This window comes from Entelurus aequoreus, linkage group LG18 (assembly GCF_033978785.1).
Source record: "Entelurus aequoreus isolate RoL-2023_Sb linkage group LG18, RoL_Eaeq_v1.1, whole genome shotgun sequence".
Classification (NCBI taxonomy): domain Eukaryota; kingdom Metazoa; phylum Chordata; class Actinopteri; order Syngnathiformes; family Syngnathidae; genus Entelurus; species Entelurus aequoreus.
The window spans coordinates 1342379-1369878 of NC_084748.1; the positions used below are offsets into that span (position 1 = coordinate 1342379).

At 38.9% G+C, this 27500-nt stretch overlaps 1 protein-coding gene across 1 annotated transcript in view; it reads right to left on the reverse strand.

The window, feature by feature from the left end:
* Nucleotides 1-27500, reverse strand: part of ndst3 (N-deacetylase/N-sulfotransferase (heparan glucosaminyl) 3) — a 310454-nt gene that overhangs the window by 103000 nt on the left and 179954 nt on the right. The window contains exons 8-10 of the mRNA XM_062027384.1: nucleotides 21079-21175; nucleotides 8972-9095; nucleotides 3706-3956 (exon numbers count right to left, since the gene is read on the reverse strand). Coding sequence (XP_061883368.1) covers nucleotides 3706-3956; nucleotides 8972-9095; nucleotides 21079-21175 — 472 coding nt within the window. The remainder of the gene's footprint in view (nucleotides 1-3705; nucleotides 3957-8971; nucleotides 9096-21078; nucleotides 21176-27500) is intronic.

Here is a 27500-nt window from a genome sequence, read left to right on the forward strand (position 1 = left end):
CAGAAGATCAACAACACTATTAAACCATGGACATGTAACTACACGGTTAAAAATTCTCAGCCTGGTAAGGCTTAACAATGCTGTTGCTATCGACGCTAAGGCTAATTTAGCAACTTAGCAACCGGAGCTCACAGAACTATGATAAAACATTAGCGCTCCACCTACGCCAGCCAGCCCTCATCTTCCCATCAACACCCGTGCTCACCTGCGTTCCAGCGATCAAGGGCGCGACGAAGGACTTCATCTGTGGGTTTGGCGGCAAGCATCAGCTAGGCGTCTTCTATCAGGGTAAGTAGTCCTTGTTGTGTTGCTGTAAGTATTGTACTTAGCCGCTAAGACACCGATCCATCCCACCTACAACGTTCTTCTTTGCAGCCAAATATGTATTAACATCACACATGGGACCCCTTAGTGTCATGTCTGTGATTATGTTTTGTTTTAGTCATGTTCGGATTTGGTTTTGGACTTTTTGTGCACTTCCTTGTTTGGTTTGGTTTCCATGGTCACCCATTAGTTTTCACCTGTCTTGTCACGCACCTGTTTCACCTTTCGAGTCACGCACCTGTTTTCACTGATCACGTCACTATTTAAATCTGTCTGTTTCTGTTGTTGGTCCTGGCGTCCTCGCACTTTTTCACCACCCTGATTCATGTCATGTTCACAGTTCTTTACCAAGTAAGTTTTTGTTTATTATTGCCACAGTTTGTGTTTTTCTTTTATTGTTCATCGTTTTTGCCATTGTGCAAGTTTTGTTTTCATAGTCAAGTTGTTACCTCCGCTGTGAGCGCCTTTTGTTTGCTTCCTTTTTTTGTAGTTTATTAGTGTCAAAATAAATCATGTATGCAAACTCGCGCCAACTTTCCGTTGCCTTCTGGAGAAACAAGACCCAAGAACCCAGTCGTGACACTTAGTAAGTATGCATTGTTTTAGTTATATTGGAAAACTTACAAACGTTGCTCGGAGTGATGAATGAAGAATCCATACGAGTAGAAACGCGATGGACGGCTAGAATACGGAATGAGATATACTTCCTGTTCAAAGCACAAAAATGGCCCCACAGCACAAACAACAACACACATTTTTAGTGTCTTTGTCCGTGTTAAATGAGAACTGTTTGTTGAATACAAAACATTTTTGCGGTTAGCCTATTCGCTAATGCTAACGACACTAGCCTGATTACATTACGACAACATGTACAAATATGCATGAAAACACTCTTACTGACATCACACATTGTACACTTTGAATTGTTTTAGTTGTAAGTCTTACAAATGTTGCTTGGAGTGATACATGAAGAATGTTTTCGAGCTGAAACGCTACGGACAGTTATACTTCCGGTGCAAGGCACAAAGCAGGAAGTACATTCGCAGCAACTGCAGTGAGAAATGTCAACACCCCACCATAGGACCAAGGAAAGTTGTGGAGTCACGACAGTGTGACGTGTTGTGTGGTTGCATCTGTTAGAGAATCTTTTCCCGTCTTTGACTGGTAGAAATGTCTGCTTCTTCTCCAAGAAGATAAACACAATGAACTCATTTTTAGCTTTCTATCTCTTTTAGCTTTCTATCTCTTTTAGCTTGCCCAGATAGAGGCACCAGGAACGAGATAGAGGCACCAGGAACAAGATAGAGGCACCAGGAACAAGATAGAGGCACCAGGAACGAGATAGAGGCACCAGGAACAAGATAGAGGCACCAGGAACAAGATAGAGGCACCAGGAACAAGATAGAGGCACCAGATAGAGGCACCAGGAACAAGATAGAGGCACAAGGAACGAGATAGAGGCACCAGGAACGAGATAGAGGCACCAGGAACAACATAGAGGCACCAGGAACGAGATAGAGGCACCGGGAACGAGATAGAGGCACCAGGAACAAGATAGAGGCACCAGGAACAACATAGAGGCACCAGGAACGAGATAGAGGCACCAGGAACAAGATAGAGGCACCAGGAACAACATAGAGGCACCAGATAGAGGCACCAGGAACAAGATAGAGGCACCAGGAACAAGATAGAGGCACCAGGAACAACATAGAGGCACCAGGAACGAGATAGAGGCACCAGGAACGAGATAGAGGCACCAGGAACAACATAGAGGCACCAGGAACGAGATAGAGGCACCAGGAACGAGATAGAGGCACCAGGAACAACATAGAGGCACCAGGAACGAGATAGAGGCACCAGGAACGAGATAGAGGCACCAGGAACAACATAGAGGCACCAGGAACGAGATAGAGGCACCAGGAACGAGACCATGGGCGAGTCCAAGGAGTTCGATTTTGGTTTGGATCCCTGCTAAGGTGGTGCCGCAAGTTGGACAAAAGCATGTGAAAATTGGTCCAAGCAACTTTAGTTCCCCAGCGCCATATTGCTACTGTTTGTCCTTCCTCTAAATGAACAATCTTCTAGACTTTATTCACAGCGCCTTAGATGTCCATTGAAAAGAGGCTGTTGCGTGGTTCCTAATGTAGTGGCCATGTGTGTGTTGCTAAGTACCTGGTACCAGCTGTAGGCCGTGTGTGTGTTGCTAAGTACCTGGTACCAGCTGTAGGCCAAGTGTGTGTTGCTAAGTACCTGGTACCAGCTGTAGGCCAAGTGTGTGTTGCTAAGTACCTGGTACCAGCTGTAGGCCGTGTGTGTGTTGCTAAGTACCTGGTACCAGCTGTAGGCCAAGTGTGTGTTGCTAAGTACCTGGTACCAGCTGTAGGCCAAGTGTGTGTTGCTAAGTACCTGGTACCAGCTGTAGGCCGTGTGTGTGTTGCTAAGTACCTGGTACCAGCTGTAGGCCAAGTGTGTGTTGCTAAGTACCTGGTACCAGCTGTAGGCCGTGTGTGTGTTGCTAAGTACCTGGTACCAGCTGTAGGCCATGTGTGTGTTGCTAAGTACCTGGTACCAGCTGTAGGCCATGTGTGTGTTGCTAAGTACCTGGTACCAGCTGTAGGCCATGTGTGTGTTGCTAAGTACCTGGTACCAGCTGTAGGCCAAGTGTGTGTTGCTAAGTACCTGGTACCAGCTGTAGGCCATGTGTGTGTTGCTAAGTACCTGGTACCAGCTGTAGGCCGTGTGTGTGTTGCTAAGTACCTGGTACCAGCTGTAGGCCATGTGTGTGTTGCTAAGTACCTGGTACCAGCTGTAGGCCAAGTGTGTGTTGCTAAGTACCTGGTACCAGCTGTAGGCCATGTGTGTGTTGCTAAGTACCTGGTACCAGCTGTAGGCCGTGTGTGTGTTGCTAAGTACCTGGTACCAGCTGTAGGCCATGTGTGTGTTGCTAAGTACCTGGTACCAGCTGTAGGCCATGTGTGTGTTGCTAAGTACCTGGTACCAGCTGTAGGCCAAGTGTGTGTTGCTAAGTACCTGGTACCAGCTGTAGGCCGTGTGTGTGTTGCTAAGTACCTGGTACCAGCTGTGGGCCGTGTGTGTGTTGCTAAGTACCTGGTACCAGCTGTAGGCCAAGTGTGTGTTGCTAAGTACCTGGTACCAGCTGTAGGCCGTGTGTGTGTTGCTAAGTACCTGGTACCAGCTGTAGGCCGTGTGTGTGTTGCTAAGTACCTGGTACCAGCTGTAGGCCAAGTGTGTGTTGCTAAGTACCTGGTACCAGCTGTAGGCCGTGTGTGTGTTGCTAAGTACCTGGTACCAGCTGTAGGCCAAGTGTGTGTTGCTAAGTACCTGGTACCAGCTGTAGGCCAAGTGTGTGTTGCTAAGTACCTGGTACCAGCTGTAGGCCATGTGTGTTGCTAAGTACCTGGTACCAGCTGTAGGCCATGTGTGTGTTGCTAAGTACCTGGTACCAGCTGTAGGCTCGATCCGAGGGGTTGATGAGCAAGGTGATGATCTTGGACTTGGGCAGCAGTGCTGCAGAGCGCCGCGGGGACTCCTCGGAGGGGAAGTAGTTGGCACTTTTCTCAAACAGGAAGTCCGTGCTGACGTTGGAGGGCACAGGGAAGAAGTCCATGTACCTAAGCGCCAGGAACACACATTTGTCTTTACTTTGGAACCTCATATTCATAACTGGACACATCTCTGTATGCTCTGGAGTGTTAGTTGCATACATCAACTAGTAGACTGCACAACACAAACAATGTTGTGCTAGCGCTTAGCTGCAAACTGCTCAGTCAGCATCATTGCTGCTGATTGTTAACAACATGCACATTATTGCTGCTGATTTTTAACAACATGCACATTATTGCTGCTGATTGTTAACAACATGCACATTATTGCTGCTGATTGTTAACAACAGCTGAGTAACGCAACACACCTTCTAAAGTGCACATGAAGTTGATACATAGCAACTACTGCACCATATTTGGGAAGTGATTATACAACTACACCAGGAGGTTGCCTACAGCCACAGCTGTTAATGCCAGTGGTTCTTTTGATGTGGCGTTTATCGTAAACCTCTTTGGTTCTTTTCTTTTGTAAACCATAGGACACTCTCTTGTTCATTCAATACAGAAGTTAATCACAGCTTTGAATATGGCTAAATCATGATTAATCACAGGTTTTAATGTGGATTAATCACAGGTTTGTATGTGGATTAATTACTATTAATCACAGGTTTGTATGTGGATTAATTACTATTAATCACAGGTTTGTATGTGGATTAATTACTATTAATTACAGGTTTGTATGTGGATTAATTACTATTAACCACAGGTTTGTATGTGGATTAATTACTATTAATCACAGATTGTATGTGGATTAATTACTATTAATCACACGTTTGTATGTGGATTAATTACTATTAATCACAGGTTTGTATGTGCATTAATTACTATTAATCACAGATTGTATGTGGGTTAATTACTATTAATCACAGGTTTGTATGTGGATTAATTACTATTAATCACAGGTTTGTATGTGGATTAATTACTATTAATCACAGGTTTGTATGTGGATTAATTACTATTAATCACAGGTTTGTATGTGGATTAATTACTATTAATCACAGATTGTATGTGGATTAATTACTATTAATCACAGGTTTGTATGTGGATTAATTACTATTAATCACAGATTGTATGTGGATTAATTACTATTAATCACAGGTTTGTATGTGGATTAATTACTATTAATCACAGGTTTGTATGTGGATTAATTACTATTAATCACAGATTTTATGTGGATTAATTACTATTAATTACAGGTTTGTGTGTGGATTAATTACTATTAATAACAGGTTTGTATGTGGATTAATTACTATTAATCACAGATTGTATGTGGATTAATTACTATTAATCACAGGTTTGTATGTGGATTAATTACTATTAACCACAGGTTTGTATGTGGATTAATTACTATTAATCACAGATTGTATGTGGATTAATTACTATTAATCACAGGTTTGTATGTGGATTAATTACTATTAATCACAGGTTTGTATGTGGATTAATTACTATTAATCACAGATTGTATGTGGGTTAATTACTATTAATCACAGGTTTGTATGTGGATTAATTACTATTAATCACAGGTTTGTATGTGGATTAATTACTATTAATCACAGGTTTGTATGTGGATTAATTACTATTAATCACAGGTTTGTATGTGGATTAATTACTATTAATCACAGATTGTATGTGGATTAATTACTATTAATCACAGGTTTGTATGTGGATTAATTACTATTAATCACAGATTGTATGTGGATTAATTACTATTAATCACAGGTTTGTATGTGGATTAATTACTATTAATCACAGGTTTGTATGTGGATTAATTACTATTAATCACAGATTTTATGTGGATTAATGACTATTAATTACAGGTTTGTTTGTGGATTAATTACTATTAATCACATGTTTGTATGTGGATTAATTACTATTAATCACAGGTTTGTATGTGGATTAATTACTATTAATTACAGGTTTGTATGTGGATTAATTACTATTAATCACAGATTTTATGTGGATTAATTACTATTAATCACACGTTTGTATGTGGATTAATTACTATTAATCACAGGTTTGTATGTGGATTAATTACTATTAATCACAGGTTTGTATGTGGATTAATTACTATTAATCACAGATTTTATGTGGATTAATTACTATTAATCACAGGTTTGTATGTGGATTAATTACTATTAATAACATATTTTATGTGGATTAATTACTATTAATTACAGGTTTGTATGTGGATTAATTACTATTAATTACAGGTTTGTATGTAATTACTATTAATCACAGGTTTGTATGTGGATTAATTACTATTAATCACAGATTGTATGTGGATTAAGTACTATTAATTACAGGTTTGTATGTGGATTAATTACTATTAATTACAGGTTTGTATGTGGATTAATTACTATTAATTACAGGTTTGTATGTGGATTAAGTACTATTAATTACAGGTTTGTATGTGGATTAATTACTATTAATTACAGGTTTGTATGTGGATTAATTACTATTAATTACAGGTTTGTATGTGGATTAATTACTATTAATCACAGGTTTCATTGTGGATTAATCACAATTGGTCACAGGTTTGAATCTGGATTACTCAGTGATTGCAGATTTAAATATAGATTAGTCATGATTAATCATAGGTTTGAGTGTGTATTAATCATGATTATTCACAAGGTGAATTGCTCTCGATTTAATTAATCACAGGTTTGACTGAATGAATCACGATTAATCACAGGTTTGACTGTGAATGATATGAATGTAGATTAGTCATGATTAATCACAGGTTTGACTGTGAATGAATCACGATTAATCACAGGTTTGACTGAATGAATCACGATTAATCACAGGTTTGACTGTGAATGACTGTGAATTTAAATGCAGATTAGTCATGATTAATCACAGGTTTGAATTTGGATTAATCATGATGAATTACTGGTTTGATATTGGATTAATCACAATGAATCACTCACTTGCATAATTAAAATGAACTTAAAAGACCCCTTAGTTGGACAACAATAAAACATTCTTTTCAAAATGTCATTAAAAAACATTTTTTAAACATCATCAACTTGCTGACAATCTGGTGTAAAGTCCAGTGAGGGAGTGAAATGTGATTAATCTACCACATACATTAACACAATAGTTGATTGTGATTAATCACAAAAGTCAACACGTTATTTTCAACAATTCCCTGGAACTCAAACTTGTTTTGATTCATGTCTGGCTTGTCCGGCAGCTTTTCTTATCGTCCACCTGTGTGGGACACGGTGAGAAGTCATGATATCATCCACCTGTGTGGGACACGGTGAGAAGTCATGATATCATCCACCTGTGTGGGACACGGTGAGAAGTCATGATATCATCCACCTGTGTGGGACACGGTGAGAAGTCATGATATCATCCACCTGTGTGGGACACGGTGAGAAGTCATGATATCATCCACCTGTGTGGGACACGGTGAGAAGTCATGATATCGTCCACCTGTGTGGGACACGGTGAGAAGTCATGATATCATCCACCTGTGTGGGACACGGTGAGAAGTCATGATATCATCCACCTGTGTGGGACACGGTGAGAAGTCATGATATGGTCCACCTGTGTGGGACACGGTGAGAAGTCATGATATCATCCACCTGTGTGGGACACGGTGAGAAGTCATGATATCATCCACCTGTGTGGGACACGGTGAGAAGTCATGATATGGTCCACCTGTGTGGGACATGGTGAGAAGTCATGATATGGTCCACCTATGTGGGACACGGTGAGAAGTCATGATATCATCCACCTGTGTGGGACACGGTGAGAAGTCATAATATGGTCCACCTGTGTGGGACACGGTGAGAAGTCATGATATGGTCCACCTGTGTGGGACACGGTGAGAAGTCATGATATCATCCACCTGTGTGGGACACAGTGAGAAGTCATGATATCATCCACCTGTGCGGGACACGGTGAGAAGTCATGATATCATCCACCTGTGTGGGACACGGTGAGAAGTCATGATATCATCCACCTGTGTGGGACACGGTGAGAAGTCATGATATCATCCACCTGTGTGGGACACGGTGAGAAGTCATGATATCATCCACCTGTGTGGGACACGGTGAGAAGTCATGATATCATCCACCTATGTGGGACACGGTGAGAAGTCATGATATCATCCACCTATGTGGGACACGGTGAGAAGTCATGATATCATCCACCTGTGTGAGACACGGTGAGAAGTCATGATATCGTCCACCTGTGTGGGACACGGTGAGAAGTCATGATATCATCCACCTGTGTGGGACACGGTGAGAAGTCATGATATCATCCACCTGTGTGGGACACGGTGAGAAGTCATGATATCATCCACCTGTGCGGGACACGGTGAGAAGTCATGATATCATCCACCTGTGTGGGACACGGTGAGAAGTCATGATATCATCCACCTGTGTGGGACACGGTGAGAAGTCATGATATCATCCACCTGTGTGGGACACGGTGAGAAGTCATGATATGGTCCACCTGTGTGGGACACGGTGAGAAGTCATGATATCATCCACCTGTGTGGGACACGGTGAGAAGTCATGATATCATCCACCTGTGTGGGACACGGTGAGAAGTCATGATATCATCCACCTGTGCGGGACACGGTGAGAAGTCATGATATCATCCACCTGTGTGGGACACGGTGAGAAGTCATGATATCATCCACCTGTGTGGGACACAGTGAGAAGTCATGATATGGTCCACCTGTGTGGGACACGGTGAGAAGTCATGATATCATCCACCTGTGTGGGACACGGTGAGAAGTCATGATATCATCCACCTGTGTGGGACACGTGAGAAGTCATGATATCATCCACCTGTGCGGGACACGGTGAGAAGTCATGATATCATCCACCTGTGTGGGACACGTGAGAAGTCATGATATCATCCACCTGTGTGGGACACGGTGAGAAGTCATGATATCATCCACCTGTGTGGGACACGGTGAGAAGTCATGATATGGTCCACCTGTGTGGGACACGGTGAGAAGTCATGATATCATCCACCTATGTGGGACACGGTAGTTTGGTCCTCACCAGTCGATGCCTTTGTGGTAGTTGTTGGTGTTGAAGAAGTGCACCTCCTCGTAAGTTGTGGTACTTGGGTAGTTGCTGGAGATGGACGGGTGCATGAGGAGGAAGAGATAAAGTGCGGTGGTCCCTGCAAGAAAGGGGCGTGGTTAAGGTTGATGAAGTCACATGATGACTTGGTCACATGATTCCAAAATGTCAGCATTTGTTGTCCCACTTCTCTGACTTCAGGATCCAACCACAGTCTTTCAATGGAAGCTGCTGGAAGGCCGCTGTTGCTATAGTAACCATTATATTAATTAGCACTAATGATGTCACTACACTACACTGCCTCATACATGATATTACTGCAGGTGTATTGCTAAAATAGCTACCAATTTTACTATGGACCTATTAGATTGTGCGTAATGTAAAATAATTAGTAATTTGATGTCAGCAACACGTGACAAAGAAGTTGTGAAAGGTGGCAATAACTACTGATAAAGTTGAGGAATGCTCATCAAACACTTATTTGGAACATCCCACAGGTGTGCAGGCTAATTGGGAACAGGTGGGTGCCATGATTGGCTATAAAAGTAGATTCCATGAAATGCTCAGTCATTCACAAACAAGGATGGGGCGAGGGTCACCACTTTGTCAACAAATGCCTGAGCAAATTGTTGAACAGTTTAAGAACAACCTTTCTCAAGCAGCTATTGCAAGGAATTTAGGGATTTCACCATCTACGCTCCGTAATATCATCAAAGGGTTGAGAGAATGTGGAGAAATCAATCAATCAATCAATCAATGTTTATTTATATAGCCCTAAATCACAAGTGTCTCAAAGGGCTGTACAAGCCACAACGACATCCTCGGTACAGAGCCCACATACGGGCAAGGAAAAACTCACCCCAGTGGGACGTCGGTGAATGACTATGAGAAACCTTGGAGAGGACCGCATATGTGGGTAACCCCCCCCCTCTAGGGGAGACCGAAAGCAACGGATGTCGAGTGGGTCTGACATAACATTGTGAAAGTCCAGTCCACAGTGGATCCAACACATCAGCGGGAGTCCAGTCCACAGCGGGGCCAACAGGAAACCATCCCGAGCGGAGACGGGTCAGCAGCGCAGAGATGTCCCCAACCGATGCACAGGCTAGTGGTCCACCCGGGGTCCCGGCTCTGGACAGCCAGCACTTCATCCATGGCCACCGGACCTATGCGACTCCCCCTCGCAAGGGACAGGGGAGAAGAGGAGAGAAGAAAAGAAACGGCAGATCAACTGGTCTAAAAAAAGGGGGGGTCTATTTAAAGGCTAGATTATACAAATGAGTTTTAAGATGGGACTTAAATGCTTCTACTGAGGTAGCATCTCTAACTGTTACCGGGAGGGCATTCCAGAGTACTGGAGCCCGAATAGAAAACGCTCTATAGCCCGCAGACTTTTTTTTGGCTCTGGGAATCACTAATAAGCCGGAGTTCTTTGAACGCAGATTTCTTGCCGGGACATATGGTACAATACAATCGGCGAGATAGGCTGGAGCTAAACCGTGTAATATTTTATACGTAAGTAGTAAAACCTTAAAGTCGCATCTTAAGTGCACAGGAAGCCAGTGCAAGTGAGCCAGTATAGGCGTAATATGATCAAACTTTCTTGTTTTTGTCAAAAGCCTTGCAGCCGCATTTTGTACCAACTGTAATCTTTTAATGCTAGACATAGGGAGGCCCGAAAATAATACGTTACAGTAATCGAGACGAGACGTAACGAACGCATGAATAATGATCTCAGCGTCGCTAGTGGACAAGATGGAACGAATTTTAGCGATATTACGGAGATGAAAGAAGGCCGTTTTAGTAACACTCTTAATGTGTGACTCAAACGAGAGAATTGGGTCGAAGATAATACCCAGATTCTTTACCGAGTCTCCTTGTTTAATTGTTTGGTTGTCAAATGTTAAGGTGGTATTATTAAATAGATGTTGGTGTCTAGCAGGACCGATAATCAGCATTTCCGTTTTCTTAGCGTTGAGTTGCAAAAAGTTAGCGGACATCCATTGTTTAATTTCATTAAGACACGCCTCCAGCTGACTACAGTCCGGCGTGTTGGTCAGCTTTAGGGGCATGTAGAGTTGAGTGTCATCAGCATAACAGTGAAAGCTAACACCGTATTTGCGTATAATGTCACCCAGCGGCAGCATGTAAATACTAAAGAGTGCAGGGCCAAGAACCGAACCCTGGGGAACTCCGCACGTTACCTTGACATAGTCCGAGGTCACATTGTTATGGGAGACGCACTGCATCCTGTCAGTAAGATAAGAGTTAAACCAAGACAAGGCTAAGTCTGACATACCAATACGTGTTTTGATACGCTCTAATAAAATATTATGATCGACGGTATCGAAAGCGGCGCTAAGATCAAGAAGCAGCAACATAGATGACGCATCAGAATCCATCGTTAGCAATAGATCATTAGTCATTTTTGCGAGGGCTGTCTCCGTAGAGTGATTTGCCCTGAAACCGGATTGAAAAGGTTCACAGAGATTGTTAGTCACTAAGTGTTCATTTAGCTGCTGTGCAACAGTTTTTTCGAGAATTTTGGAAATAAACGGAAGGTGGGAGACCGGTCGGTAGTTTACCATGAGGTCAGGATCGAGGTTAGGTCTTTTGAGCAGAGGATGAATAACCGCTTTTTTGAATGCTAGGGGAACAGTGCCGGAGGAAAGTGATAAGTTTATAATATTTAACACTGATGGACCTAATAATACAAACAGTTCCTTGATAAGTTTCCCAGGAAGTGGGTCAAGTAAACATGTTGTTTGTTTTATCCCACTTACACGCTGTAATAATTCCTCTAATGTTATTTCATCAAAAATAGAGAGACTATTTTGGAGGGCAGTGTCCGTCGTATATACAGTCGTATTTGTGTTAATAGAACCCAGTTGTAGCTGGGATGCGTTGTCTTTAATCTCCTTTCTAATGAGTTCAATTTTCTTATTAAAGAAATTCATAAAATCATCTGCCGAGTGGGTGGAGCTACTGGGAGGAGTCCCTTGTTGGGTTAGCGATGCTACTGTACTAAACAGAAATTTAGGATCGTTTTTGTTGAGGCGGATGAGATTTGAGTAGTATTTAGCTTTAGCTAAGGTAAGCATGCGTTTATAAGTTATTAAACTATCACTCCATGCTTGATGGAAAACCTCAAGTTTAGTCGCGCGCCATTTGCGTTCCAGTTTTCTACATGATAATTTATGAGCTCTAATTTCTTCTGTAAACCATGGGGTGCGCCTTTTAGGGGCCCTTTTTTGCTTTAGCGGTGCTATACTATCAATAATTTCGCGCAAGGCATCGTCAAAGTTGTTAGTGAGTTTATCAATAGAGCCGACATAATTTGGGAATGGTGCTATTACCGAAGGCAGTAGGTCAGCAAGAGTCATCGTTGTGGCAGCATTAATGTTGCGGCCGCTATAGCAGTTATTATTATTATTAGCTTGTTGACACAGAGTCAAAACTTCAAATTTTATAAGGTAATGATCGGACATTACTTTAGTATATGGAAGTATCATAACTTTGGAGGTGGTGACACCCCTGACAAGCACTAGATCTATTGTATTACCGTTGCGATGCGTGGGTTCATGTATTATTTGTGTAAGACCACAGCTATCAATTATGGTTTGGAGCGCCACGCACTGAGGGTCCGATGGGGTATTCATATGGATATTAAAGTCCCCCATTATGATTATATTGTCGGCGTGCGTCACTAGATCAGCAACGAACTCTGAGAATTCACTGATAAAGTCCGAATAGGGCCCAGGGGGGCGGTAGATAACAGCCAGGTCGAGAGGTAGCGGTGTGACGGACCTCATAGTAAGCACCTCAAACGATTTATATTTATTATTTAGGTTAGGGGTAAGGTTGAAATTTTCATTGTATATTAGTGCGACACCCCCTCCCCTTTTAAGAGGGCGGGCAACATGCGCATTCGTATAGTTAGGAGGAGATGCCTCATTGAGCGCAAAAAATTCGTCCGGTTTGAGCCAGGTTTCGCTAAGACCAATGACGTTAAGATTGTTGTCTCTAATGACCTCATTAACCAATAACGCCTTGGGAGACAATGATCTTATGTTTAAAAAGCCCATATTATAGGTATTGGGCTGTTTTGACGAGTTTTTGTTAAGATTATCCGTAGTGGCAATATTAACAATGTTGCGTTTATTATGCGTAGTGCACTTTAAATAGTTTCGACCATATCTAGGAATTGATATGACGGGAATTTTCCGATTGTTTGCTTGGTGCTGCAATAGACTGGACATATCATAATTTGCCACCTCAGTAGAATGCATGTCCACCTCTGACACAGACACAACAGAAAAAACATTATGTGAATTGTGTATTATTCTAAGAGAATTGCTATGCGTACATGGATTATCCAGCCTGGCGCTGGCTAGTTCTAGCTTAACTGACTCCTCACCCGGACTAACAGACATTGTAATTGCCTGTGACCGGGCTTGCTCTAGTGTAGTCAGTCAAGTGAGACTTAAATAGTAGTCTATGTTTCTAGACAGGATGATGGCGCCTTCCTGGTTAGGGTGAAGGCCGTCTCTCATCAGCAAGCCTGGTTTGCCCCAGAAAGAGGGCCAGTTATCAATAAACGTTAGTCCCTGCGTCCTACAGTAGCTAGCCAACCACTTGTTAAGCGAGACTAATCTGCTATATCTCTCATCATTGCCTCTCGCAGGCAGGGGGCCAGAGACAATTACTCGATGCCTGGACATCTTTCTGGCGAGATCACAAGTCCTGGCTATGTTTCTCTTTGTAATCTCTGACTGTCTCATTCTAGTGTCATTGGAGCCAACGTGTACAACTATATTCGCATAATTAGTGGTGCGATTAGCCTGTCGTACGTGTTTACTAGGCCTGTTGCGAGTTAGCTCCCTAAGATTAGCTTCAATGTCAGGTGCTCTGGCCCCGGGGATACACTTTATTGTGGCTGGTTTGCTAAGCTTTATGTTTCGGGTGATGGAGTCCCCTATAACTAAGGTGTGGTGCCCGGTAGACTGGGGTGTAGGACTAGCTAAAGAGCTAAATCTATTATGCGTCTCAACCGGTACACCGTAGCTTGTAGGCCGCTTAGGACTGCTACAAGCTGGGCTAGTTAGCTCGCTACAGCTAACGCTAGCAGATGTGTCCGCAACATCTAAAGTTACGACATTACTCTGCTCTAACTGGCGGACACGGCCCTCTAGCAGAGCCAACCTCTCCGTGAGTATGGTGCAAGACGCACAGGAAGCCATTACTCACAGTGTTTTCTGTCACCGAGTGAAGTTCCTGCTGTCCTCAGGGAAGTGGTCGCGGTCTGTAGGAGTAGCTTCTTACTGACCGGCGCTGCCTTTCTCCGCGCTAGCTTAGCAGCTGGCTAGCTGAGGAAAGGGTGGTGGGACAGAGATCGGGTGATTTGCAAGTTAAATAGTACCACTAAAAATGTTTGAGAAGTGATAAAGAAAGCTGTAGAACAATTAAAAGCACACAGATAGAGCGCTACTTAGCTTTTTCGCAACAGCGAACAGACGGCGAGCAGTCACGCACGGTAAGCAGCTAAGCCCGTGACCTTCCATCCCTCAGCCTGTACTGCATCAACAAGTGTGTGTAAAGGATATCACCACATGGGCCCAGGAACACTTCAGAAACCCACTGTCAGTAACTACAGTTGGTCGCTACATCTGTAAGTGCAAGTTAAAACTCTCCTATGCAAGGCCAAAACCGTTTATCAACAACACCCAGAAACGCCGTCGGCTTTGCTGGGCCTGAGCTCATCTAAGATGGACTGATACAAAGTGGAAAAGTGTTCTGTGGTCTGACGAGTCCACATTTCAAATTGTTTTTGGAAACTGTGGACGTCGTGTCCTCCGGACCAAAGAGGAAAAGAACCATCCGGATTGTTCTAGGCGCAAAGTGTAAAAGGCAGCATGTGTGATGGTCCGGTTCACCGTGCGTGACTGCTCGCCGTCTGTTCGCTGTTGCGAAAAAGCTAAGTAGCGCTCTATCTGTGTGCTTTTAATTGTTCTACAGCTTTCTTTATCACTTCTCAAACATTTTTAGTGGTACTATTTAACTTGCAAATCACCCGATCTCTGTCCCACCACCCTTTCCTCAGCTAGCTAGCTGCTAAGCTAGCGCGGAGAAAGGCAGCGCCGGTCAGTAAGAAGCTACTCCTACAGACCGCGACCACTTCCCTGAGGACAGCAGGAACTTCACTCGGTGACAGAAAACACTGTGAGTAATGGCTTCCTGCGCGTCTTGCACCATACTCACGGAGAGGTTGGCTCTGCTAGAGGGCCGTGTCCGCCAGTTAGAGCAGAGTAATGTCGTAACTTTAGATGTTGCGGTCACATCTGCTAGCGTTAGCTGTAGCGAGCTAACTAGCCCAGCTTGTAGCAGTCCTAAGCGGCCTACAAGCTACGGTGTACCGGTTGAGACGCATAATAGATTTAGCTCTTTAGCTAGTCCTACACCCCAGTCTACCGGGCACCACACCTTAGTTATAGGGGACTCCATCACCCGAAACATAAAGCTTAGCAAACCAGCCACAATAAAGTGTATCCCCGGGGCCAGAGCACCTGACATTGAAGCTAATCTTAGGGAGCTAACTCGCAACAGGCCTAGTAAACACGTACGACAGGCTAATCGCACCACTAATTATGCGAATATAGTTGTACACGTTGGCTCCAATGACACTAGAATGAGACAGTCAGAGATTACAAAGAGAAACATAGCCAGGACTTGTGATCTCGCCAGAAAGATGTCCAGGCATCGAGTAATTGTCTCTGGCCCCCTGCCTGCGAGAGGCAATGATGAGAGATATAGCAGATTAGTCTCGCTTAACAAGTGGTTGGCTAGCTACTGTAGGACGCAGGGACTAACGTTTATTGATAACTGGCCCTCTTTCTGGGGCAAACCAGGCTTGCTGATGAGAGACGGCCTTCACCCTAACCAGGAAGGCGCCATCATCCTGTCTAGAAACATAGACTACTATTTAAGTCTCACTTGACTGACTACACTAGAGCAAGCCCGGTCACAGGCAATTACAATGTCTGTTAGTCCGGGTGAGGAGTCAGTTAAGCTAGAACTAGCCAGCGCCAGGCTGGATAATCCATGTACGCATAGCAATTCTCTTAGAATAATACACAATTCACATAATGTTTTTTCTGTTGTGTCTGTGTCAGAGGTGGACATGCATTCTACTGAGGTGGCAAATTATGATATGTCCAGTCTATTGCAGCACCAAGCAAACAATCGGAAAATTCCCGTCATATCAATTCCTAGATATGGTCGAAACTATTTAAAGTGCACTACGCATAATAAACGCAACATTGCTAATATTGCCACTACGGATAATCTTAACAAAAACTCGTCAAAACAGCCCAATACCTATAATATGGGCTTTTTAAACATAAGATCATTGTCTCCCAAGGCGTTATTGGTTAATGAGGTCATTAGAGACAACAATCTTAACGTCATTGGTCTTAGCGAAACCTGGCTCAAACCGGACGAATTTTTTGCGCTCAATGAGGCATCTCCTCCTAACTATACGAATGCGCATGTTGCCCGCCCTCTTAAAAGGGGAGGGGGTGTCGCACTAATATACAATGAAAATTTCAACCTTACCCCTAACCTAAATAATAAATATAAATCGTTTGAGGTGCTTACTATGAGGTCTGTCACACCGCTACCTCTCGACCTGGCTGTTATCTACCGCCCCCCTGGGCCCTATTCGGACTTTATCAGTGAATTCTCAGAGTTCGTTGCTGATCTAGTGACGCACGCCGACAATATAATCATAATGGGGGACTTTAATATCCATATGAATACCCCATCGGACCCTCAGTGCGTGGCGCTCCAAACCATAATTGATAGCTGTGGTCTTACACAAATAATACATGAACCCACGCATCGCAACGGTAATACAATAGATCTAGTGCTTGTCAGGGGTGTCACCACCTCCAAAGTTATGATACTTCCATATACTAAAGTAATGTCCGATCATTACCTTATAAAATTTGAAGTTTTGACTCTTTGTCAACAAGCTAATAATAATAATAACTGCTATAGCGGCCGCAACATTAATGCTGCCACAACGATGACTCTTGCTGACCTACTGCCTTCGGTAATAGCACCATTCCCAAATTATGTCGGCTCTATTGATAAACTCACTAACAACTTTGACGATGCCTTGCGCGAAATTATTGATAGTATAGCACCGCTAAAGCAAAAAAGGGCCCCTAAAAGGCGCACTCCATGGTTTACAGAAGAAATTAGAGCTCATAAATTATCATGTAGAAAACTGGAACGCAAATGGCGCGCGACTAAACTTGAGGTTTTCCATCAAGCATGGAGTGATAGTTTAATAACTTATAAACGCATGCTTACCTTAGCTAAAGCTAAATACTACTCAAATCTCATCCGCCTCAACAAAAACGATCCTAAATTTCTGTTTAGTACAGTAGCATCGCTAACCCAACAAGGGACTCCTCCCAGTAGCTCCACCCACTCGGCAGATGATTTTATGAATTTCTTTAATAAGAAAATTGAAGTCATTAGAAAGGAGATTAAAGACAACGCATCCCAGCTACAACTGGGCTCTATTAACACAAATACGACGGTATATACGACGGACACTGCCCTCCAAAATAGTCTCTCTCTTTGATGAAATAACATTAGAGGAATTATTACAGCGTGTAAGTGGGATAAAACAAACAACCTGTTTACTTGACCCACTTCCTGGGAAACTTATCAAGGAACTGTTTGTATTATTAGGTCCATCAGTGTTAAATATTATAAACTTATCACTTTCCTCCGGCACTGTTCCCCTAGCATTCAAAAAAGCGGTTATTCATCCTCTGCTCAAAAGACCTAACCTCGATCCTGACCTCATGGTAAACTACCGACCGGTCTCCCACCTTCCGTTTATTTCCAAAATTCTCGAAAAAACTGTTGCACAGCAGCTAAATGAACACTTAGTGACTAACAATCTCTGTGAACCTTTTCAATCCGGTTTCAGGGCAAATCACTCTACGGAGACAGCCCTCGCAAAAATGACTAATGATCTATTGCTAACGATGGATTCTGATGCGTCATCTATGTTGCTGCTTCTTGATCTTAGCGCCGCTTTCGATACCGTCGATCATAATATTTTATTAGAGCGTATCAAAACACGTATTGGTATGTCAGACTTAGCCTTGTCTTGGTTTAACTCTTATCTTACTGACAGGATGCAGTGCGTCTCCCATAACAATGTGACCTCGGACTATGTCAAGGTAACGTGCGGAGTTCCCCAGGGTTCGGTTCTTGGCCCTGCACTCTTTAGTATTTACATGCTGCCGCTGGGTGACATCATACGCAAGTACGGTGTTAGCTTTCACTGTTATGCTGATGACACTCAACTCTACATGCCCCTAAAGCTGACCAACACGCCGGACTGTAGTCAGCTGGAGGCGTGTCTTAATGAAATTAAACAATGGATGTCCGCTAACTTTTTGCAACTCAACGCTAAGAAAACGGAAATGCTGATTATCGGTCCTGCTAGACACCGACATCTATTTAATAATACCACCTTAACATTTGACAACCAAACAATTAAACAAGGCGACTCGGTAAAGAATCTGGGTATTATCTTCCACCCAACTCTCTCGTTTGAGTCACACATTAAGAGTGTTACTAAAACGGCCTTCTTTCATCTCCGTAATATCGCTAAAATTCGTTCCATCTTGTCCACTAGCGACGCTGAGATCATTATTCATGCGTTCGTTACGTCTCGTCTCGATTACTGTAACGTATTATTTTCGGGCCTCCCTATGTCTAGCATTAAAAGATTACAGTTGGTACAAAATGCGGCTGCTAGACTTTTGACAAAAACAAGAAAGTTTGATCATATTACGCCTATACTGGCTCACTTGCACTGGCTTCCTGTGCACCTAAGATGCGACTTTAAGGTTTTACTACTTACGTATAAAATATTACACGGTTTAGCTCCAGCCTATCTCGCCGATTGTATTGTACCATATGTCCCGACAAGAAATCTGCGTTCAAAGAACTCCGGCTTATTAGTGATTCCCAGAGCCAAAAAAAAGTCTGCGGGCTATAGAGCGTTTTCTATTCGGGCTCCAGTACTCTGGAATGCCCTCCCGGTAACAGTTAGAGATGCTACCTCAGTAGAAGCATTTAAGTCCCATCTTAAAACTCATTTGTATAATCTAGCCTTTAAATAGACCCCCCCTTTTTTAGACCAGTTGATCTGCCGTTTCTTTTCTTCTCTCCTCTTCTCCCCTGTCCCTTGCGAGGGGGAGTTGCATAGGTCCGGTGGCCATGGATGAAGTGCTGGCTGTCCAGAGCCGGGACCCCGGGTGGACCACTAGCCTGTGAATCGGTTGGGGACATCTCTGCGCTGCTGACCCGTCTCCGCTCGGGATGGTTTCCTGTTGGCCCCGCTGTGGACTGGACTCCCGCTGATGTGTTGGATCCACTGTGGACTGGACTTTCACAATGTTATGTCAGACCCACTCGACATCCGTTGCTTTCGGTCTCCCCTAGAGGGGGGGGGGGGGGGGTTACCCACATATGCGGTCCTCTCCAAGGTTTCTCATAGTCATTCACCGACGTCCCACTGGGGTGAGTTTTTCCTTGCCCGTATGTGGGCTCTGTACCGAGGATGTCGTTGTGGCTTGTACAGCCCTTTGAGACACTTGTGATTTAGGGCTATATAAATAAACATTGATTGATTGATTGATGTATGGGGGTGTATTAGTGCCCAAGACATGGGTAACTTACACATCTGTGAAGGCACCATTAATGCTGAAAGGTACATACAGCTTTTGGAGCAACATATGTTGCCATCCAAGCAACGTTACCATGGACGCCCCTGCTTATTTCAGCAAGACAATGCCAAGCCAGGTGTTACATCAACGTGGCTTCCTAGTAAAAGAGTGCGGGTACTAGACTGGCCTGCCTGTAGTCCAGACATTGAAAATGTGTGGCACCTGCAATATGAGAAGGGAGACCCCCGGACTGTTGAACAACTTAAGCTGTACATCAAGCAAGAATGGGAAAGAATTCCACTTAAAAAATGTGTCTCCTCACTTCCCAAACCAAAACTGAGTGTTGTTAAAAGGAAAGGCCATGTAACACAGTGGTGAACATGCCCTTTCACAACTACTTTGGCACGTGTTGCAGCCATGAAATTATAACTTAATGATTATTTGCAAAAAAATAAAGTTTATGAGTTTGAACATGAAATATGTTGTCTTTGTAGCATATTCAACTGAATATGGCTTGAAAAGGATTTGCAAATCATTGTATTATGTTTATATTTACATCTAACACCATTTACCAACTCATATGGAAACGGGGTTTGTACTTACAGTTTACAAATGATAGGACATAATGTGTTAATCACAAGGATTATTACTTCATTAACACATCAAGTTGAGGATTAGGTCAGGCTGATTAGAAAAGTAAGCACTAAGTTAATATACTGCGTAAAGAGAGACTTCTAAATAACGGATTGCAAATAAATGTGCAAGCAATTGTGTTGTGCTGAAATAAACTAAAGTAATAACACATTTATTGAGCTAAACTGTGAACATAATTAAAGTTGGTCATCATTTTGCGCTTAAGAGATTTCTTTATGACTTTAGCTTCAGACTTCTTCGTATCTTTTTACTGATTTATATATATATATATGTATATATATATATATATATATATATATATATACATATATATATATATATATATATATATATATATATATATATATATATATGTATATATATATATATATATATATATATATATATATATATATATATATATATATATATATATATATATATATATATATATATATATATATATATATATATATATATATATGTATATATATACATATATATATATATATATATATACATACATATATATATATATATATATATATATATATATATATATATATATATATATATATATATATATATATATATATATATATATATATATATATATATATGTATGTATATATATATATATATATATATATATACATAAACAAAAAAAAAATAGTTTGTTGACAAGGGACTTACCTGTTTTCTGTGGTCCAACCACCAAGAACTTGGGCAGCCTGTCGCAGGTCTTCTCCTTAGACCAGATGTCTTTATGTCGCTTGTCGTCACAAGGATTCTAAAGCAGAACAACATAGCCGTCACAAGGATTCTAAAGCAGAACAACATGACAGATACTTCAGAACACAAAGGTGGTCTTTTTAGCAGAGGATCTTCAAGTCAAAGATCATCTATGTGCCAGGAGTGTTGCTTCTCCTACTGACTTCTAAACTAGCATCTTATTTTTCTACAGCCATGTTGTTTGTAGGTGCAAACACACATTTCTTATTACATTATTTATTATGTTTTCTACTGCCATGTTGTTTGTAGGTGCAAACACACATTTATTATTACATTATTTATTATGTTTTCTATTGCCATGTTGTTTGTAGGTGCAAACACACATTTATTATTACATTATTTATTATGTTTTCTACTGTCTTGTTGTTTGTAGGTGCAAACACACATTTATTATTACATTATTTATTATGTTTTCTACTGCCATGTTGTTAGTAGGTGCAAACACACATTTATTATTACATTATTTATTATGTTTTCTATTGCCATGTTGTTTGTAGGTGCAAACACACATTTATTATTACATTATTTATTATGTTTTCTACTGCCATGTTGTTTGTAGGTGCAAACACACATTTATTATTATATTATTTATTATGTTTTCTACTGTCTTGTTGTTTTTAGGTGCAAACACACATTTATTATTACATTATTTATTTTGTTTTCTACTGTCTTGTTGTTTGTAGGTGCAAACACACATTTATTATTACATTATTTATTATGTTTTCTATTGCCATGTTGTTTGTAGGTGCAAACACACATTTATTATTACATTATTTATTATTTTTTCTACTGCCATGTTGTTTGTAGGTGCAAACACACATTTATTATTACATTATTTATTATGTTTTCTACTGTCTTGTTGTTTGTAGGTGCAAACACACATTTATTATTACATTATTTATTATGTTTTCTATTGCCATGTTGTTTGTAGGTGCAAACACACATTTATTATTACATTATTTATTATGTTTTCTACTGCCATGTTGTTTGTAGGTGCAAACACACATTTATTATTATATTATTTATTATGTTTTCTACTGTCTTGTTGTTTTTAGGTGCAAACACACATTTATTATTACATTATTTATTATGTTTTCTATTGCCATGTTGTTTGTAGGTGCAAACACACATTTATTATTACATTATTTATTATGTTTTCTATTGCCATGTTGTTTGTAGGTGCAAACACATTTATTATTACATTATTTATTATGTTTTCTACTGCCATGTTGTTTGTAGGTGCAAACACACATTTATTATTACATTATTGATTATGTTTTCTACTGTCTTGTTGTTTGTAGGTGCAAACACACATTTATTATTACATTATTTATTATGTTTTCTATTGCCATGTTGTTTGTAGGTGCAAACACACATTTATTATTACACTATTTGTTATGTTTTCTACTGCCATGTTGTTTGTAGGTGCAAACACACATTTATTATTACATTATTTATTATGTTTTCTATTGCCATGTTGTTTGTAGGTGCAAACACACATTTATTATTACATTATTTATTATGTTTTCTATTGCCATGTTGTTTGTAGGTGCAAACACACATTTATTATTACATTATTTATTATGTTTTCTACTGCCATGTTGTTTGTAGGTGCAAACACACTTTTATTATTACATTATTTATTATGTTTTCTATTGCCATGTTGTTTGTAGGTGCAAACACAAATTTATTATTACATTATTTATTATGTTTTCTATTGCCATGTTGTTTGTAGGTGCAAACACACATTTATTATTACATTATTTATTATGTTTTCTACTGCCATGTTGTTTGTAGGTGCAAACACACATTTATTATTACATTATTTATTATGTTTTCTATTGCCATGTTGTTTGTAGGTGCAAACACACATTTATTATTACATTATTTATTATGTTTTCTACTGTCTTGTTGTTTGTAGGTGCAAACACACATTTATTATTACATTATTTATTATGTTTTCTATTGCCATGTTGTTTGTAGGTGCAAACACACATTTATTATTACATTATTTATTATGTTTTCTACTGTCTTGTTGTTTGTAGGTGCAAACACACATTTATTATTACCTTGTTTATTATGTTTTCTACTGTCTTGTTGTTTGTAGGTGCAAACACACATTTATTATTACATTATTTATTATGTTTTCTACTGTCTTGTTGTTTGTAGGTGCAAACACACATTTATTATTACATTATTTATTATGTTTTCTACTGTCTTGTTGTTTTTAGGTGCAAACACACATTTATTATTACATTATTTATTATGTTTTCTACTGTCTTGTTGTTTGTAGGTGCAAACACACATTTATTATTACATTGTTTATTATGTTTTCTACTGTCTTGTTGTTTGTAGGTGCAAACACACATTTATTATTGCATTGTTTATTATGTTTTCTACTGTCTTGTTGCTTGTAGGTGCAAACACACATTTATTATTACATTATTTATTATGTTTTCTACTGTCTTGTTGTTTTTAGGTGCAAACACACATTTATTATTACATTATTTATTATGTTTTCTACTGTCTTGTTGTTTTTAGGTGCAAACACACATTTATTATTACATTATTTATTATGTTTTCTACTGCCATGTTGTTTGTAGGTGCAAACACACATTTATTATTACATTATTTATTATGTTTTCTACTGTCTTGTTGTTTTTAGGTGCAAACACACATTTATTATTACATTATTTATTTTGTTTTCTACTGTCTTGTTGTTTGTAGGTGCAAACACACATTTATTATTACATTATTTATTATGTTTTCTACTGTCTTGTTGTTTTTAGGTGCAAACACACATTTATTATTACATTATTTATTATGTTTTCTACTGCCATGTTGTTTGTAGGTGCAAACACACATTTATTATTACATTATTTATTATGTTTTCTACTGTCTTGTTGTTTTTAGGTGCAAACACACATTTATTATTAAATTATTTATTTTGTTTTCTACTGTCTTGTTGTTTGTAGGTGCAAACACACATTTATTATTACATTATTTATTATGTTTTCTATTGCCATGTTGTTTGTAGGTGCAAACACACATTTATTATTATATTATTTATTATGTTTTCTACTGCCATGTTGTTTGTAGGTGCAAACACACATTTATTATTACATTATTTATTATGTTTTCTACTGTCTTGTTGTTTGTAGGTGCAAACACACATTTATTATTACATTATTTATTATGTTTTCTATTGCCATGTTGTTTGTAGGTGCAAACACACATTTATTATTACATTATTTATTATGTTTTCTACTGCCATGTTGTTTGTAGGTGCAAACACACATTTATTATTATATTATTTATTATGTTTTCTACTGTCTTGTTGTTTTTAGGTGCAAACACACATTTATTATTACATTATTTATTATGTTTTCTATTGCCATGTTGTTTGTAGGTGCAAACACACATTTATTATTACATTATTTATTATGTTTTCTATTGCCATGTTGTTTGTAGGTGCAAACACATTTATTATTACATTATTTATTATGTTTTCTACTGCCATGTTGTTTGTAGGTGCAAACACACATTTATTATTACATTATTGATTATGTTTTCTACTGTCTTGTTGTTTGTAGGTGCAAACACACATTTATTATTACATTATTTATTATGTTTTCTATTGCCATGTTGTTTGTAGGTGCAAACACACATTTATTATTACATTATTTGTTATGTTTTCTACTGCCATGTTGTTTGTAGGTGCAAACACACATTTATTATTACATTATTTATTATGTTTTCTATTGCCATGTTGTTTGTAGGTGCAAACACACATTTATTATTACATTATTTATTATGTTTTCTATTGCCATGTTGTTTGTAGGTGCAAACACACATTTATTATTACATTATTTATTATGTTTTCTACTGCCATGTTGTTTGTAGGTGCAAACACACTTTTATTATTACATTATTTATTATGTTTTCTATTGCCATGTTGTTTGTAGGTGCAAACACAAATTTATTATTACATTATTTATTATGTTTTCTATTGCCATGTTGTTTGTAGGTGCAAACACACATTTATTATTACATTATTTATTATGTTTTCTACTGCCATGTTGTTTGTAGGTGCAAACACACATTTATTATTACATTATTTATTATGTTTTCTATTGCCATGTTGTTTGTAGGTGCAAACACACATTTATTATTACATTATTTATTATGTTTTCTACTGTCTTGTTGTTTGTAGGTGCAAACACACATTTATTATTACATTATTTATTATGTTTTCTATTGCCATGTTGTTTGTAGGTGCAAACACACATTTATTATTACATTATTTATTATGTTTTCTACTGTCTTGTTGTTTGTAGGTGCAAACACACATTTATTATTACATTATTTATTATGTTTTCTATTGCCATGTTGTTTGTAGGTGCAAACACACATTTATTATTACATTATTTATTATGTTTTCTACTGTCTTGTTGTTTGTAGGTGCAAACACACATTTATTATTACCTTGTTTATTATGTTTTCTACTGTCTTGTTGTTTGTAGGTGCAAACACACATTTATTATTACATTATTTATTATGTTTTCTACTGTCTTGTTGTTTGTAGGTGCAAACACACATTTATTATTACATTATTTATTATGTTTTCTACTGTCTTGTTGTTTTTAGGTGCAAACACACATTTATTATTACATTATTTATTATGTTTTCTACTGTCTTGTTGTTTGTAGGTGCAAACACACATTTATTATTACATTGTTTATTATGTTTTCTACTGTCTTGTTGTTTGTAGGTGCAAACACACATTTATTATTGCATTGTTTATTATGTTTTCTACTGTCTTGTTGCTTGTAGGTGCAAACACACATTTATTATTACATTATTTATTATGTTTTCTACTGTCTTGTTGTTTTTAGGTGCAAACACACATTTATTATTACATTATTTATTATGTTTTCTACTGTCTTGTTGTTTTTAGGTGCAAACACACATTTATTATTACATTATTTATTATGTTTTCTACTGTCTTGTTGTTTGTAGGTGCAAACACACATTTATTATTACATTATTTATTATGTTTTCTACTGTCTTGTTGTTTGTAGGTGCAAACACACATTTATTATTACATTATTTATTATGTTTTCTACTGTCTTGTTGTTTGTAGGTGCAAACACACATTTATTATTACATTATTTATTATGTTTTCTATTGCCTTGTTGTTTGTAGGTGCAAACACATTTATTATTACATTATTTATTATGTTTTCTACTGTCTTGTTGTTAGTAGGTGCAAACACACATTTATTATTACATTATTTATTATGTTTTCTACTGTCTTGTTGTTAGTAGGTGCAAACACACATTTATTATTACATTATTTATTATGTTTTCTACTGTCTTGTTGTTTGTAGGTGCAAACACACATTTATTATTACATTATTTATTATTTTTTCTACTGCCTTGTTGTTAGTAGGTGCAAACACACATGTGTTATTACATTATTTATTATGTTTTCTACTGCCTTGTTGTTAGTAGGTGCAAACTACTCACAATAATCCCAGTTTGTAAGTGCAAACACACATTTATTATTACATTATTTATTATGTTTTCTACTGCCATGTTGTTAGTAGGTGCAAACACACATTTATTATTACATTATTTATTATGTTTTCTACTGTCTTGTTGTTTGTAGGTGCAAACACACATTTATTATTTCAGTATTTATTATGTTTTCTACTGTCTTGTTGTTTGTAGGTGCAAACACACATTTATTATTATATTATTTATTATGTTTTCTACTGCCATGTTGTTAGTAGGTGCAAACACACATTTATTATTACATTATTTATTATGTTTTCTACTGCCATGTTGTTAGTAGGTGCAAACACACATTTATTATTACATTATTTATTATGTTTTCTACTGTCTTGTTGTTTGTAGGTGCAAACACACATTTATTATTTCATTATTTATTATGTTTTCTACTGTCTTGTTGTTTGTAGGTGCAAACACACATTTGTCCACAGTACTACTGGACCGCCCGACTAATATTTCACACTAACGCTGTTATTAAAGCAAATGTTTGACCCCACATGACCTAACATTTCTCAAATTGCTGAAAAGACTCGTCAAAACACCCACTGTTACTTTTAAAAGGTAAATCCTCCACATTATTTATGTGAGACAAGAACAAACGTCTAAAACCTTCTACGCGTATACTAAATAGTAAAAAATCTGCTAGCAGGAGGCGGCTAACAATACAGCTAATGGGGGATTATTCATAGTATTCTTCACGATTAATCACAGGTTAGAATGTGGATTACTCACGACTACTAACAGGTTTGA